General features: G+C 38.3%; 1 protein-coding gene across 3 annotated transcripts in view; it reads right to left on the reverse strand.

Moving 5' to 3' along the window:
- Window positions 1–2,841: 2,841 nt before the first annotated feature.
- LOC124721352 (protein sickie) overlaps window positions 2,842–16,501 on the reverse strand; it is a 242,547-nt gene continuing 228,887 nt past the window's right edge. Inside the window, exons 27-31 of one of the 3 annotated variants that reach the window (XM_047246278.1) lie at window positions 15,029–15,271; window positions 13,044–13,240; window positions 11,435–11,657; window positions 3,907–4,015; window positions 2,842–3,826 (exon numbers count right to left, since the gene is read on the reverse strand). In XM_047246278.1, coding sequence (XP_047102234.1) covers window positions 3,701–3,826; window positions 3,907–4,015; window positions 11,435–11,657; window positions 13,044–13,240; window positions 15,029–15,271 — 898 coding nt within the window. In that variant the 3' untranslated portion in view covers window positions 2,842–3,700. The remainder of the gene's footprint in view (window positions 3,827–3,906; window positions 4,016–11,434; window positions 11,658–13,043; window positions 13,241–15,028; window positions 15,272–16,501) is intronic. The other 2 variants (XM_047246277.1, XM_047246276.1) reach the window with 2 other exon arrangements.

Raw genomic sequence — 16,501 nt, forward strand, 5'->3', positions numbered from 1 at the left:
CGAATCACGGTACACAATGTGGCGATCCGATAGCAGGGTGTGGGTCTGGCGAATACCCGGTGAACATCATCTGCCAGCGTGTGTAGCACCAAGCGTAAAATTTGGAGGCAGTGGTGTTATGGTGTGGTCATGTTTTTCATGAAGGGGGCTTGCACCCCTTGTCGTTTTGTGTGGCACTATTGCACCACAGGCCTACATTGATGTTTTAAGCTGCTTCTTGCTTCCCACTGTTGAAGAGAAATTCAGGGATGGTGACTGCATCTTTCAACACAATCGAGCACCTGTTCATAATGCACAGCTTGTGGAGGAGTAGTTACATGACAATAACATTTTTATAATGTACTGGCCTGCACAGAGCCCTGACCTGAATCCTATAGAACACCTTTGGGATGTTTTGGAACGCTGACTTCACTGACCAACATTGATACCTCTCCTCAGTGCAGCACTCCATGAAGAATGGGCTGCCATTTCCAAAGAACTATCCATCACCTGACTGAACGTATGCCTGCGAGAGTGGAAGCTGTCATCAAGGCTAAGGGTGGGCCAATACCATACTGAATTCCGGCATTACCGGTGGAGTGTGCCACGAACTTGTAAGTAATTTTCAGCCAGGAGTCCGGATACTTTTGATGACATAGTGTACTGCTGAACTGGTTAACTGTTCATACATGGAAAGACATGAGAGGTGCAAAAATCTAGATATAGCAATAAGAGAGATGTATTGTAGTGTATAATTAATTGCAAGTCGAAAGACAATGAACCTTGAGTGGTGTTGAAATGAGCATTGTTACTTGCAGTACAAGATATTCATGTAAATATTTTTTAAATTTTTTTGTAGAGGTTAATGTTTATGAGGAAACTCAAATGAGAATTGAGTTTTTATTTCATAGCCCAAGGATGGATGAATGAGCCAATGGGCTGAGAATTGTTGAGGGAATGCATTCCACTTTCAGAGCTTTGTTGCTTAGTGTATGAGGAAAACTGTAAAAATCTATGTCGTAACATAATATGTGAAGTCTTCTCTGTCGGATTGGTTGTGGATTCAGATCTGGGGTCTGGGTTTGCCCAAAGAGGGGATGTATGTAATGCCGTATCTAAATTTTGGGTGTTACTGAATTAAAATCAGTTCCATTGCAGCTGTGTGTGAGGCAAGCAGGCTAGCACAGCAGCACTGCTGTGTAATTTTACAAGCAAGTGTCTGTTAACTGCAAGGCCTCCGGGCCAAGCTGTACAATTGTGGTGACGTTGCAGAAAGTCTGTGCGACTATGGCTGGCCTGCAGAGTATTTCCACCCCATGGAGACAAAAGGTTGTTGCTTTGAATCTGCCGTGAAGCAATTTATCAACACAAGTGTGTTACTAACCACTATAAATACCCTCTGACTCTAGCACAGTTAAGCACAGTCCTTGACATCGGTTCCACACAAGTCCCCATCACACAGGACAGCCAGCAGCTGATGCTGGTATGGGCAGCCAGCAGCTGTCGCTCATCTGGGAAGCCAGCTCTACCAGACTAGCTCACAGTGCTAAATCTGCACCCTTGGACTTAGAAGAACACAACAGATGAGCTGTCCCTGAGGCTCCAGGCAACATCAAACTTCTGTCTTGGAGGGCTGAGGTTCACAGTCAGGGTGGTACTACCATCATCCTTCCGCTCCAGCGTCAGCCTATAAACTGGTAGCAGTGAACACCTATGAGTATTCAGTGGATGCACATGTTATTGGCACTGCTTGTTCAGGGCTATGTAGTGGAAACTTATGCACATTGTGCTGAGTGGAGTAAACAATGCCAGCAAAGCAGGAATCGGACATCAAATGGCCAGCCCGCCACCGTGACCTTTCGACATCATAAGCACTTCTGGTGAACACACTTTCGCCTGCAGAGAGTGTATCCAGAGGCATCACAGCACGCTGATGATGTAACTCTAGATGAAATAAAATATGCTGTGTCTTGCAGCAGAATTTTCCTAGTGAAACTGGCCAGCAACACCACCTCCATAGCTCGCCACTCTGCCAACTCCACACCACAGTGCCCCACTCATCCCCATTCGCTATAGTATGTTTTTTGCTGTTTTATGTTTTAATATTTTCATAAATACTGTATGTTTTAAAGTTTGTTAAATTTTTACATTAACGGAAAGGCAATTTGCTGTTTATTTCTATAGACGGAGTTGCCCTTTCTAACATTGTTTTTATGGTCAACATTGTACTTAAAACTGGTTCTTTGGTAAATATGGTACTTTTTACTATTTTTATGTTTTCTCACCTTTTAAATAATATATCTTTTAAAGACTGTTAATTTTTCACATCAGCTGAATGGCATTTTCTTAGTTCTGAAGATGCTTGTCAATCAGCTGGAACGTGTTATGTTTTATTGAAATCAAAACTATTAAAAGATTTTAGCAAATAAATCAAATTGCTGTAGCTCCGTTACCCGATCACGTTACATCTTACAAGTAACTGCTATTTCATTCAGCTAACTCTTCTGAATGTTTTCAGACCAAATTATGATAAACAGTAATTTCACATTAAAAGGAGTTTCACAACATTATGCTACAGCCACTCCCCAGATGTAATGGTAACACATAATTAATACTTTGTGTGTTAATGTGTGTGTATTTTGTTTTGAAGTACAAAATGTCCGTAGTCTGCTAGTCATTGCCAGTTCACAGCTCACAAAGGTGTTTTCATACTAAAATTTCTACACAAAAGGAATTGTTAGAGGATACAGTGTCATTTACTTACAGAGCTTACAAGATTTCTCTTATATTGCAAATGAATTTATTAAACACGGTACTCCGTGTTACTGAATATTAAAACAGTAGGAATACAGACAATGGTTTAGAATTGAACTGCGTTGAAAATGTGGCACCTTGTTCATACATTTTTGAGCAAAAATTGCTAACTTAATAAAAGTGAGCAATTATAAAAATATCTGTAACTGGAAAAAGAAATATTAAATCTGAAACCTTTAACAAAACAATAATAATCTGATGAATGGGAACAAAAGATGACTAGCTTTTTGTGTTAATAACTATTTGCTATATGGAAGCTTAACAACTAAACAGTGATGAAAAGGCAGTCATTGAAATGATTGCAGAAATTATACATCAAATGTGACTTTAGTGATGATTACTTTCATTAAATGGAAATGCTGTACATTAATACTATGGCTGGATGTTTGCATTACAAAAACCTACATCGCCAGTTCAGTAATGGAACAACATACCACCAATTTCTGGTCAAATACATTATAAACATTTTTAGCATTTTAGTATAAAACTAGGTATAAAAATTTATTAACCTTAAATTATAAAATAATAACAATCATATCTTTGTTTACTACTGAACTCCTTTTGCATTTTTTAAAGTCTCATTTTTGTTTTCTGAGCAAGCACTATTCAGTGAACAATATGGCCATGTTGAAAACAACAGGATGCCAGTTTTCTCAAAATTTTGTGTCATTCACTCAACCTTCTTCAATAATTTACAGATTCTTTATTTATATATATAGTATCTCAACTTAAAATAAATTTTTACATAAAAGAAAAGTGACTGTACACAATATTATTTAAAAATGAGAAGAGTACATAGCACTATTGTCCATAATAAAACATCTGTACAACATTAAAATGGAAGCACTATTTGGGTGGAGGAAAGTGCCAACATAATACTAGTTTGGACACAGACCAAATTACAGGTCTAGAGTGTTGATTCAACATGAGGGATTTCCTTCTCATCTGTACAAATGCCACTGCCCGAATCTGAGTCATTGCTATGAGGACTTGAGTAGTTCGCAGCTTCTTGTAGTCTCATCAACATGTTTAACTAAAACAGAAAACATTTTGTGTAAGATCTGACTTTACTCACACTATACAACACACAGCATATTTTATCAGTATACTTACTAAAGGGTCACCCTCTGTATCACTCTGTGTTGAGCTTAGTGATTTAATACTGCTTCCTCCTATGCCACTGCCTTGTTGGATATCATAGCCAACATCTTCAGGGCGAAGCCTATAATAAAACAAGGAGAAAGTAAGTGAAAAGCTTCTGCACCAGGCATTGTACTGAAGACTGGGTGGATAACATTTTATCAACTTTTTAGCCACATCAAGTGGTTATATCTCCACAAGATTTGGGCTGAGTGCTCCTTGGCAATTGTCAAGTGAGAATAGAGGCAGTGTGGTTGCTAGCCTTGTCCTTATACAGCCTTTGTACTCTGGCTGTGATGTCACAGATGCTCAGTGCATTGCCCTATAAGGCAATGTTTTCACGCCATGTCTGATGTGACCATTTTAAGCTTGGAATTACTGGATTCCACACTGTACAGAGTTACAAATAACCATCTTTATTGAGGATGTTACAGAAATTTTGATCTCTGTATCTTCTTTTATTAAACTATCCCAGAAAATGCTTGTCCCTGTGATTATAGATGCAATCTGATGCCCATTTTCCAATGCATGTTCAGCTGTCTTCGATTTCTTTGGATAGCATAGCTGCAGACAACTCTCGTGTTCAATCCAATGTTGACCTATCATCACGATATGCGTCACATAACACTATCTGAATCATAATGTATTTCATAAACACTGAAAGCTTTGAAGCTTCCATTATCTTTCACATGCCTCATGAGTTGGTGCATTCTAGCTGGAGACCTGAAGATTGACTATTTTATCTGCTTGGGTGCCAAATTATTTCCCCAATTAATAAACCACATAATGGTAACAATGCAATTTCTGGTCAAATACATTATAAACATTTTAAGCATTTTAGTATAAAACTAGGTATAAAAATTTACTCTGATACTCAGTAATGTTCTGCTTGTGGGTACCTCTTCAAACTGCTTGCAATATTTGTTTATTTTTTTGGCACTCTCATGGAAGATTTTTGATAGGTAGTTCAGTTCTTGTGGTAAATTTTCAACACCAGAGACACCTTCCACTTGAACCAAGACCATCAGAACAGTGCACTTTTGAGAAGGGTAGCTACAGCTGAAAACTTACAGACAGATGTCAAATGAATGGGTTTTCTGTATACATCATGGCTGTGATGCCCATTGGGTTTTTGGCAGACAAAGACATCGAGGAAAAGTAATTTTCCATCTTTTTCAACATCCAACATGAAATTAATGTGTTCATGAAGCTACTGAGGTGTTCCAAGAAGCCTTCCAGTTATTCACAAACATGCGGCTACACAACAAATGTGTCACTGAGATAGCAGTAAAAACAACTCAGCTTCATGGGAACTGTGTCCAAGGTGATATCTTCTACGTACAAGATAATATCCTCTAAGTTCTCCAAGAACAGGTTAGCTATGGCTGGAGCTAACAGCCTCCCCATCTCAATACTGCTCATCTGCTCAAAATACTCTGTGCTGTACTAAAAATTAGATGAAGAGAGGGTGTGCTCAAACAGATCCCCCACCATGCCATAAAAGAACTGGGAGAACAGATATTCTGGCATTTACTGGAAACATACATGAATGAGACCAGATCAAAGTTGAACATAATATCATAGCCTTCCAAGATGCAGACACTTAATTTGCCTGAAAAAAATGTCTGCATACTTTAAGTGATGCATGCAGTGGCCTACATGTGGAGTAAGTAGTCTGGCAAAAAGTTTTGCCAATTTTTATGTTGTTGATCCATTTATGTTCATGATAGGCTGTAGGTGTATCTTCTTCTGGTGCACCTTTGGCAAGCCATGTAATGTAGTTGGCCTTCAGGAGAAGGTTCTTGATAGCACTGGCTTCCAGTGATCACTCCTTGAGTAGCTTCAATGTCTTCCTTCCTGTTCTTGAATTTAAAATGGGTGCAACAGGCGACAGATAAAAATACTGATTTATTTGGCAATGGACAAGCACCAGTGATGTCATGGTCAGTACCATGACTATGTATAGACAAGGACAACAATTACAGAGCAGTCAGTTACCACTTGATAATGGCTAAGGAGCACTTGACATAGCAGACAGCTTGATACTTTCCCCAATAATATTGCTATGATACAATGCATTAAGACATTATTTGAATGAATTATAAAATACAGTACTAGAACAATGGTTTGAACAACCCACCTCAGATAACTAACTACATAAAATTCTTTGTGGTGGTCCACTATGTGGGATTAAAACTACATTTGACGAATAGACATATTAAATTTACCAACAAACACATGAATTTTTTAATGTACAAAAGAACAGGCTGGAAAAATAATTGGCACACAAATAAATAATAATCTCTGAATTATGAAAGTACCTCAAACATGTAAACCTGATAATATTGTAAATGATATTTGGGACTTATTACCACACAACCACGAAAAATATTGCAACAGGACTTGTCAGTCAGTAGACACAGAACAGAAAAGGGCAAACTGTTGTTTGACACAATGCAGTGTGTGAGTCAATATGGCTGGCACCCCACACTTTCAAAAACCTGCACTTATATTGTGTTTGAGGGCTGTAATAACCAAAATGTTATGGAACTGGTATCAGTATGGGAAAACAATCATCAGCACAATTGTGTAGGACAGTGAGTCGCAGACGTTGCAACAATCGCCATGTTCGAAAAACACAGCAGCAGTGTGGTGCAGCTGACAATCCAGTATAACAGTGTCCAACATTACAACATATTTTCAGTGACCATGAACCACACATTTGTACAGGTCTGTTGCAAATTAACTGAGTCACTTATTGCAAAGAGCATGTCTACTGTACAGCTGATAACTGAAAGATGGTCTGGTAGTCTGACAAATCATTGGTTTCATTGTACTCTTGGGTCAATCATAGAAGCATGCTTCTATAGTCTTAAGATCCATCATCCAATACAGTAGGCCAGAGGCAGCAGTTAAATGGTATCAAACTTGTGTTACTGTCCAGAATTTAGAGCTCTGGTGCCAGAACAGGAACACACAGTTACTATTATCTCACAGACTGAATGGACCCGAGAATGTTTCACTTTTTTCAAAGAGGATAGTATATCTTTGGAACAATGGATCTGGTAACTAAATATGTTTTCTACAGGAATGGTTAGAATACCAAAATGTTAATTTATCAACATCTCGAATGCCCATAAAATTAGATTTGATTCCTATTTAACATCTGTGGGCTTACATGACATATCAGATCTAAGTTTCCCTGCGACATGACAATGAACACAAAGTCAAACTCACCATTCAGTTTGTGGAGTCCACAAAAGTAATATTTGCAAGTTATCATACATATATTATTAACTTGGTCAAATGTGATCATTCCCTGTTCCATATACTGAAGTAGTAGTTCAACAATCCTGAAGATCACTTAACGTCTAGGAAAGTAAGCTTACAACACTAGAAGAAACTAAGTGGAAATTGTTTCCAAAACTGATTTACAAGGACTAAAAATGATTTACTAGAATGGGAAAGTGCTCAGATTTTCATGTCAAGGACTTTGAGAAAATACAATGATGAAAACGGTCTCTGTGCACTTCTGTAGTAACCTTCATTTAATCAAGTACAACAGACACCCCTATCAACACAATCTTAAGAAATTTTGATGCAATATTTATTGTACAAATAAATACACACTTGTTAAATTACAGAATCAAAGAGTGACTAGTGGAGGTTTCCAAGTTGATTAAGTTGTTTAACCTTTTGTGTGAACTCGGTATTATGGTAGTCACAGTGATTGTATACTACACTTCCTGATGTGTACAATGTTATTTTCAGAAGCTTCTTTAAATCACAGATGAAGAGATGATGATGCAGCAATAAATTCTGAAATCAGAATGTACAATGTATGATTCATCCAAGATTTCTCTGAACATGCAAATGTACATAGGAGAAACAACTACCACATTAGCAGAGATCACTACCAAGGCTGAGAAAAATGCACAACGATGGGAGTAAGTCTCATAAGTTGCCTGCACCATTGAAAGTCACTTATCCATTTTGCTGCTATAGACAAGCTCTTTGCATTCTGTACTGAGGCTGCTTTTATTATGGCTGTACTGCTTGGCAAATGCTTGTGCCTGTGTTGAGAGATGGTGTCTCGGCCAATATGAAATACTTATCATCCAATTTTTCGAAAATTATTACATGAAAAATTTGCTTTTTGCACACCTCACAATCTTGTATCTTCAGTAGATAAAGAATTGAATTTCTTTTCATTATGCATCATACTTACTGTGCTGCATGAAATTAAACAACACAATGCACGACATTTTTCGGAGTTCACAGAGAACGTGGTTGATTTTAGATAATACATTGCATCGAATGAAATGTAGATAAGATATCAAAATTTGATTTAAAACTGAGAGCAGAAGGATATCTCATTTTGTTCTCAAGTTATTGAATTTTATATCAGAAGAACGGTCATGTGCAATGTGCTCATTCATGGCCTTGAGCATCGTGAATAGTGATCATAACAATCGACGTGTTTCATAAATGATTCAAGATATCGAAATGAGGTTTTCTGCAGAGGATAGCACACAATGAGGCACATATACTGTATGATACATATTTGAAACTTTTTTATTCAATGGCATATGGAAGTAACGCATCTGCAGGAGAGAGGGGTCGGTGGCCTAAAATGCATTCAGATGTCTATAGCATTGTACGAAAATCCAAGTGTCATGCATATACAGGGTGTTATAAAAAGGTACAGCCAAAATTTCAGGAAACGTTCCTCACACACAAATAAAGAAAAGATGTTATGTGGACATGTGTCCGGAAACACTTAATTTCCATGTTAGAGCTCATTTTAGTTTCGTCAGTATGTACTGTACTTCCTCGATTCACCGCCAGTTGGCCCAATTGAAGGAAGGTAATGTTGACTTCGGTGCTTGTGTTGACATGCGACTCATTGCTCTACAGTACTAGCATCAAGCACATCAATACGTAGCATCAACAGGTTAGTGTACATCACGAACGTGGTTTTTGCAGTCAGTGCAATGTTTACAAATGCGGAGTTGGCAGATGCCCATTTGATGTATGGATTAGCATGGGGCAATAGCCGTGGCGCGGTACATTTGTATCGAGACAGACTTCCAGAACGAAGGTGTCCCGACAGGAAGACGTTCGAAGCAATTGATCGGCGTCTTAGGGAGCACGGAACATTCCAGCCTATGACTCGCGACTGGGGAAGACCTAGAACAACAAGGACACCTGCAATGGACGAGGCAATTCTTCGTACAGTTGACGATAACCCTAATGTCAGTGTCAGAGAAGTTGCTGCTGTACAAGGTAACGTTCACCACGTCACTGTATGGAGAGTGCTACGGGAGAACCAGTTGTTTCCATACCATGTACAGCGTGTGCAAGCACTATCAGCAGCTGATTGGCCTCCACGGGTACACTTCTGCGAATGGTTCATCCAACAATGTGTCAATCCTCATTTCAGTGCAAATGTTCTCTTTACGGATGAGGCTTCATTCCAACATGATCAAATTGTAAATTTTCACAATCAACATGTGTGGAAGGCGAGAATCCGCACGCAATTGTGCAATCATGTCATCGACACAGATTTTCTGTGAAGGTTTGGGCAGGCATTGTTGGTGATGTCTTGATTGGGCCCCATGTTCTTCCACCTATGCTCAATGGAGCACGTTATCATGATTTCATACGGGATACCCTACCTGTGCTGCTAGAACATGTGCCTTTACAAGTACGACACAACATGTGGTTCATGCATGTTGGAGCTCCTGCACATTTCAGTCGAAGTGTTCGTACGCTTCTCAACAACAGATTCGGTGACCGATGAATTGGCAGAGGCAGACCAATTCCATGGCCTCCACGCTCTCCTGACCTCAACCCTCTTGACTTTCATTTATGGGGGCATTTGAAAGCTCTTGCCTATGCAACCCCGCTACCAAATGTAGAGACTCTTCGTGCTCGTATTGTGGACGGCTGTGATACAATACGCCATTCTCCAGGGCTGCATCAGCGCATCAGGGATTCTATACGACGGAGGGTGGATGCATGTATTCCAGCTAATGGAGGACATTTTGAACATTTCCTGTAACAAAGTGTTTGAAGTCACGTTGGTACGTTCTGTTGCTGTGTGTTTCCATTCCATGATTAATGTGATTTGAAGAGAAGTAATAAAATGAGCTCTAACATGGAAAGTAAGCGTTTCCGGACACATGTCCACATAACATATTTTCTTTCTTTGTGTGAGGAATGTTTCCTGAAAGTTTGGTCGTACCTTTTTGTAACACCCTGTATACGTCAACAACACCTGGGGAATGGCATGGTAAGACGTGTATACATCCCCACAATAGTGAAAGGGTTAAGTCAATGAGCTGAGTGGATGAGCTCCACAAATTTCGAAGAACAATTAATCTGTGTCTAAAACAAACAGCATTTTATACAAGAACTTCAGTCTTGGTTCTTATGAGGGCCTCCTGTGTGTTTGAGAGAGCTACTATGTCTGACACTAAGTTAAAAACCACCTGATTGACCTCTCAGTGATAGAATGTCTGAAAATATTCATATTGTGAGGAATCAGAAAAGCAAACTCGAGGACATTCCATAAGGAAATACATCACTGGCCCTGGGATTTCTGATCGAAGTACAAGAACAGTGCTACACCAGTAACTTGTGTTACATACACACGAAATGTTGCCAAGTCATGAAATAACCAAGTAAGGGGTGGAGATAGGTCTGGGATGGGGTGTAGGGAGGGGAGGAGAGGGTGTGGAGGGGAGGGGAGGAAGTGTTCAGTTAGTTAATTTAATGAGAAGATGGATTTTCATTTGTGAGGCTTCAGAAACAAAAATTTTAGTACAGGACAGTAATAATATATAACACTACAAATGCCTGTTGCATTGCCCAAATATAACTGTCTTGTCTGCTATAGCTAAATTTGGGATGCGTTGGATCCATACTTTTTGTGGGCTAAGTATGTTAGTAACCATGACTTTGAACTGAAATTATGATACATTAAAGAAGTATCTGAGAGGCAAATTGGCAGAACTTTATGAGACTGTGTAACTGCGAAGACGATAGAGAGGGAGTTTATGTATCTTCTCATCGAGGAAAATGATCTATAATCTTGCATTATGACACTGTTTGGCACACACTGTTATCTGCTTTGATTCCACGTGATTTTCCTCCAGAGGTACCTAAAAGCTCAGAGTCGTAAATTTTTCTGGAAAGACTGAATAATTAAGGAAAATACCAGATGTTCCTTTTATTTATAAAATAATTGCTTTCCTAGTTTTCTTTGTTTGATATAATCCTTCAAAAAGTTGGAGGTATTTCTCCAACATGCACTACACTGATAGAGCCATAGACCTGATATATGGTTTTGGGCTTTAATATTCTTCTGTCCTCTCCCAGTCCCTCCCTTCCCAGGGCACCCAAGACAATCAAAGCTATTTATTTTCAACAAACTAAACATTGCAAAGAATCAACTAGTCCTGAAAAACACATAGTTGTATAGTTTCTAACACCATACCTCAGCAGTGCTTCAGGCCCACCCTGGACTATGTCTCCTGTCCAGGGATATGTCTGGCAGATGAAGTGAGCTGGATCTTCCCAAGCAGCTCTCCTTCCATAAAGCTGTAGTCCTTCGCGGACAGCCTCTAACAAGTATGGCACCACAGAATAGTTCCAAAGATCAGTGAACCACACCTGAGATCCAGTTACATTGCTAGGGCATGAAAGGAAGAGCCGTGGTCCTGTGAATAAATGAAATGCCATTCTCTAACAAATCCGCACCATGAAAAACTGTCTATTATGACTGAACTGGTCAAAAAGTAATGGGATGCCTCCCTTCTCTTTGCTGCAACAGTTATCCAAATGCCCTTATGATACCACCCCAACCCTACCCAAGTCATATTTGTGTTTATTATGAATTACTATGAAGAACACACATTTTACAGCTCAGTAAGCAAATTTCTCAACATACCATCTCCTTGTTTGTCATTTAACACTTCTTCTTAAATGTACATGGTGACTCAATGTATATTTTTCATTCAGTACATTCAATTTCCACTGCCACAGAGAAACACATCATGATGAGTACAAGACAGACTGATCAACTGCATTCGAGTTCATCTACTGTGATTAAGCATTTGTGACTGCCATAGACATTGCAAAACAACGAAGTTAGCTTTATATGAACAACTGGCCTCATTTGACATATCATTTGTAAAGATTTGCCTTACTGTAAGATAATGAGTTATCTCTGTGAATGCATTACTGATTCCATTAAATACTCAAAAATCTCAAGAAAGATGTGAGAACAACTAATATCTGACAAATGTTTTATTACAGCACTTAAGTTTCCCTCAAACTACGAACAAAAATTTTTGGTAAATATCCATGTAGAGTAATGATGCATGAATGACTATACTGGCAGCGGAAAGAGTGGTTTAGTATTACAATAATTTGTGGTAGCTTTGCTGCCACAACACTGCCATCACTTATCAATGTTCGTGAGAACGCAACGTAAACTGTCCATACAGCACTACATAATTTATTGACATTCACAGTATTAAAATTACATTTTCATACATAACCATACTTTTAAATCTGTTTGCATACAGCTGATTTCTGAAATAACCCAGTTTTTAAATCGCAAACACGGAAAAACGAGAAGAGGAGCTTCAAACCTTAGTAAAATGAGTATCACTGAAGATAGATATAAATGTTGTGTTGTTGTGGTCTTTAGTCCAAAGACTGGTTTGATGCACCTCCCCATGCTGATATACCCTGTGCAAGCTGCTTCATCTCTGCTTAACTACTGGAACCTACATTCATGTGAACCCACTTAATGTAATCAAGCCTTGATCTCCCTTTAATAATTTTTAATGTTATCACTTTTCATATTGCATAAACCACAGTGGTGCAAGAAGGCACACAGAATACCACCATCCAAGTATACACATATTGAATATTAGTTACCACAAACCAACCAAATAAAGAGGAAATTGAATGACAAAATATTTTGAATACTAGTGACACAAACATAAGAGCCCATGACAAAAATCTTTAAGTTATTTTAAAATCTATGAATGAGGCACATTTTACACTACAAAAAGATTATTAAAAGCTGAACTTACCTATCGTAACATCTGATGAACTGTGTGTTTCAAGAAACTTATTTAAATGTTGCCATACTTTTGGAATCCATTCCAAGATGCGAGTCAAGTCATTATTTCTGACACCTTCATGTACTTCAACTTCCAGTAATCGTCTACGCAAGTAACGCCCCAAGAATCCCTTAACAGGTTCCATGTGGTTTGCACATAACACCCATCTGTAAAAATGGAAATTGATTAAACCAAACCTAAATCATAGCACAACCATATGCAAAAACATTAAAATGAATGGAATTATGGGAACACAAATCATAATGATGATGTTATCAAATGCGACCCAGTTTTTTTTAAGATGACAGACCAGTTGAAATGCAATGATCGTTGAAAAGGGGTATATAAATCTTAACTCAGGCCAGGTTAGTTGCTGATGTTACAATAACTCTTAACATCATGTTCTACTCAGCAAGCCTACCTTTGCCTACATAAGTTTCAAAAATGTGCAACTATTCAGATGCCATACAAAACTATAGGTCTGTTTACAATGATAGCACTGCAGCAACCTATTCAGAGAATTAGTCACCCTCATTCCCCAGTTCTGTCTGAAATGTCATTATTCGGATAAAAAAATTATTGGAAGTCATTGCAGATATTATTGCTCAATGGCTTCATCCCTGAAGCTATCTACCTATCAACATTATGCAAACATGTATCTGACCTGCGTACCTCATTTTCAGAAACACTGCCACAATTATTTCACTGGGAAAAGTTGGACTTGTTTGTTCCTAAGATCACTATACTTTTAGCATATTAACTCCCTAACCTAAAAATACCAAAATAAGTCAGCCTTCTTGCTGTTGTCAGTTTATCATCTGATGGCTCAGTAGCTCAGTGTTGAAGTGGTGGACTATGTATCGAAAGGTCTCGGGTTCGACCCTCAGTCAGTTCTAGGATTTTTACCCATCGCTTTTCATTTCTTTCGCCTCTGGCAATGTTTGTTAACATAAAAATGCAAAGTTGGACTGTGGTTCAGAATCCACATAAAATTTAAGGTCCCCATATATCTGGCTGGGAAAATCAGTTCGAAGGTCAGAAAAAGGCAAAGGCATCATACCATCTCTACAAGGACCATGTCTAATAAAGAACTGTGGGGTTAAAACCAACCTTTGGGTTAATGGCAGCTTCACAATTTTTTTTTATTGATTTTTCACAGAAAAATATTCCTTGCTGGAAAAAAGAGAAGTATGACACAATTTTATATGATAAAAATAGTGTGTGAGGGCCAATATATACTTTCACTATTCAGTTATACTGGGTTAAAATGAAAAATATATTTTAAATAATATAACTTTTTTTCAGGACTTAATTACCTGAACTAACAAAAAGTATGTATAAAACAGATGTCTATCATTGCTGGGATACTCAGTCTGCAGTATTCTCTTGATATCACATGTTACTGCTGACAAATATGTCTGCTTGTGTCTGCATATGTGCGGATGGATATATATATGTGTGTGTGTGTGTGTGTGTGTGTGTGTGTGTGTGTGTGTGTGTGTGGGCGCGCGCGAGCGCGAGTGTGTACCTGTCCTTTTTTTCTCCCCTAAGGTAAGTCTTTCCGCTCCCGGGATTGGAATGACTCCTTACCCTCTCCCTTAAAACCCACTTCCTTTCGTCTTCCCCTCTCCTTCCCTCTTTCCTGATGAGGCAACAGTTTGTTGCGAAAGCTTGAATTTTGTGTGTATGTTTGTGTTTGTTTGTGTGTCTATCGACCTGCCAGCGCTTTTGTTCGGTAAGTCACCTCATCTTTGTTTATATAATTTTTCCCACGTGGAATATTTCCTTCCATTATATATATATATATATATATATATATACACACACACACACACACACACACACACACACACACACACACACACACAATATAAGTACCATCACAATGTCTTTGTGTATGTAGATTGCATAATAACCTGCAATTAAGAAATAATTTAATGTTATAATTCACTTACCGAAAATTGTGATGCAGTTGCAAATTTGTTGTGGAGCACGTGGCTTGATTCATTGTTCCAATAATATAAGGGCACTTTGAGTATTTGGCATTCAGAAATCCATTAAAGACTTCACCAAGGGAAGCTGCATGGTGAAGATTATCCAGAATAATAACTGAGGGCAAATCTGAAGCATTACTTTCACACTGCTCAGCAACATTTGCAAGATACTGTCTAAGTTCTTTGCTACTTTTGTGATCAACACTGAAAATAAAAGACATTAGTCATTATACCTGCTGAGCTCATTGCACGCAACACAATAATAAATAGCACATAAAATAACAACTTTTCTTCAGACATTCTAAGGATACAGTTGTAAACAGATACAGCACAATGGAAACAGTATAAGATTGAAACATTCGTACAATATATTTGAGCTGAGTTAATGAAAAATGGACAAATTAAAGTTTCCACACATCCTGCCCTCTTTGTGTTTTAGTAAATATTTAGAAGACTGAGCGTTTGCCAACTCAATAAAAATCTCAACAGGGCAGTATACAACTACCTAGAGCTACAGACCTATCTCCATTGCGTCAACAATCTTAAAAATAATTAAATTACTTATGTCGATTCAATTACGTCAGTATACTGAAAGACACAACCTTCTGTGTAACAGGTGCTTTGTTTTTCAACTGAAGCTACTGTGGAAATTTTTGACAAAAAATTTACTGTTTTAAAATATAAGATTGTGTTATTTGTGTTACACGATCTATGTACAGTATAGGACCACAATTGTTTTGACATCTTACAAACAAAACTGAGTTTTATGGGAAATCCCTCTTAGACACAATTTCTTCCTATCTGTATAACAGAATACAGTCTGTTTCAGTCATTAATAAACATACTTTCTTAATAAGAATTAGTACTGTGTTCCATAGAGCTCTATCATCAACCTCCTCGTTTTCAGTGTGGCGGTCAATCATCTGTGTATTAGAGTCTGTTATGCTGATGATACAACAGTACTTAAACTCACATCACATCATGGCTGTTGATAAGATAATGGAGGGATCACAAGACTCTTCTGACTTAGTTTGCAATCAATTAACTCCTTTGTACTCAAGACAAAAGTGAAAAGCTTCCATTACTTTTATCTAACGATATAGAAATTATAAGTGTCAAATGTTTAGGAATTCATATTTGTTCACAACACAATTGGGAAGAACATGCTACCCAGATCTGTACCAAGTGAGGTGGCGCAGTGGTTAGCATGCTGGACTTGCGTTCAGGACGACGACAGATCAAACCCATGTCCGGCCATCCTCATTTAGGTTTTCCGTGAGTTCCCCAAATCACTTCAGGGAAATGCTGGGATGGTTCCTTTGAAAGGGGATGGCCAACTTCCTTCCCAATCCTTCCCTAATCCAAAGGGACCGATGACATTACAGTTTGGTCCCCTCCCTCAAAATCAACCAACCAACCACCCAACAAGTCTGT

The sequence above is a fragment of the Schistocerca piceifrons genome, chromosome X, assembly GCF_021461385.2.
Source record: "Schistocerca piceifrons isolate TAMUIC-IGC-003096 chromosome X, iqSchPice1.1, whole genome shotgun sequence".
Lineage (NCBI taxonomy): Eukaryota > Metazoa > Arthropoda > Insecta > Orthoptera > Acrididae > Schistocerca > Schistocerca piceifrons.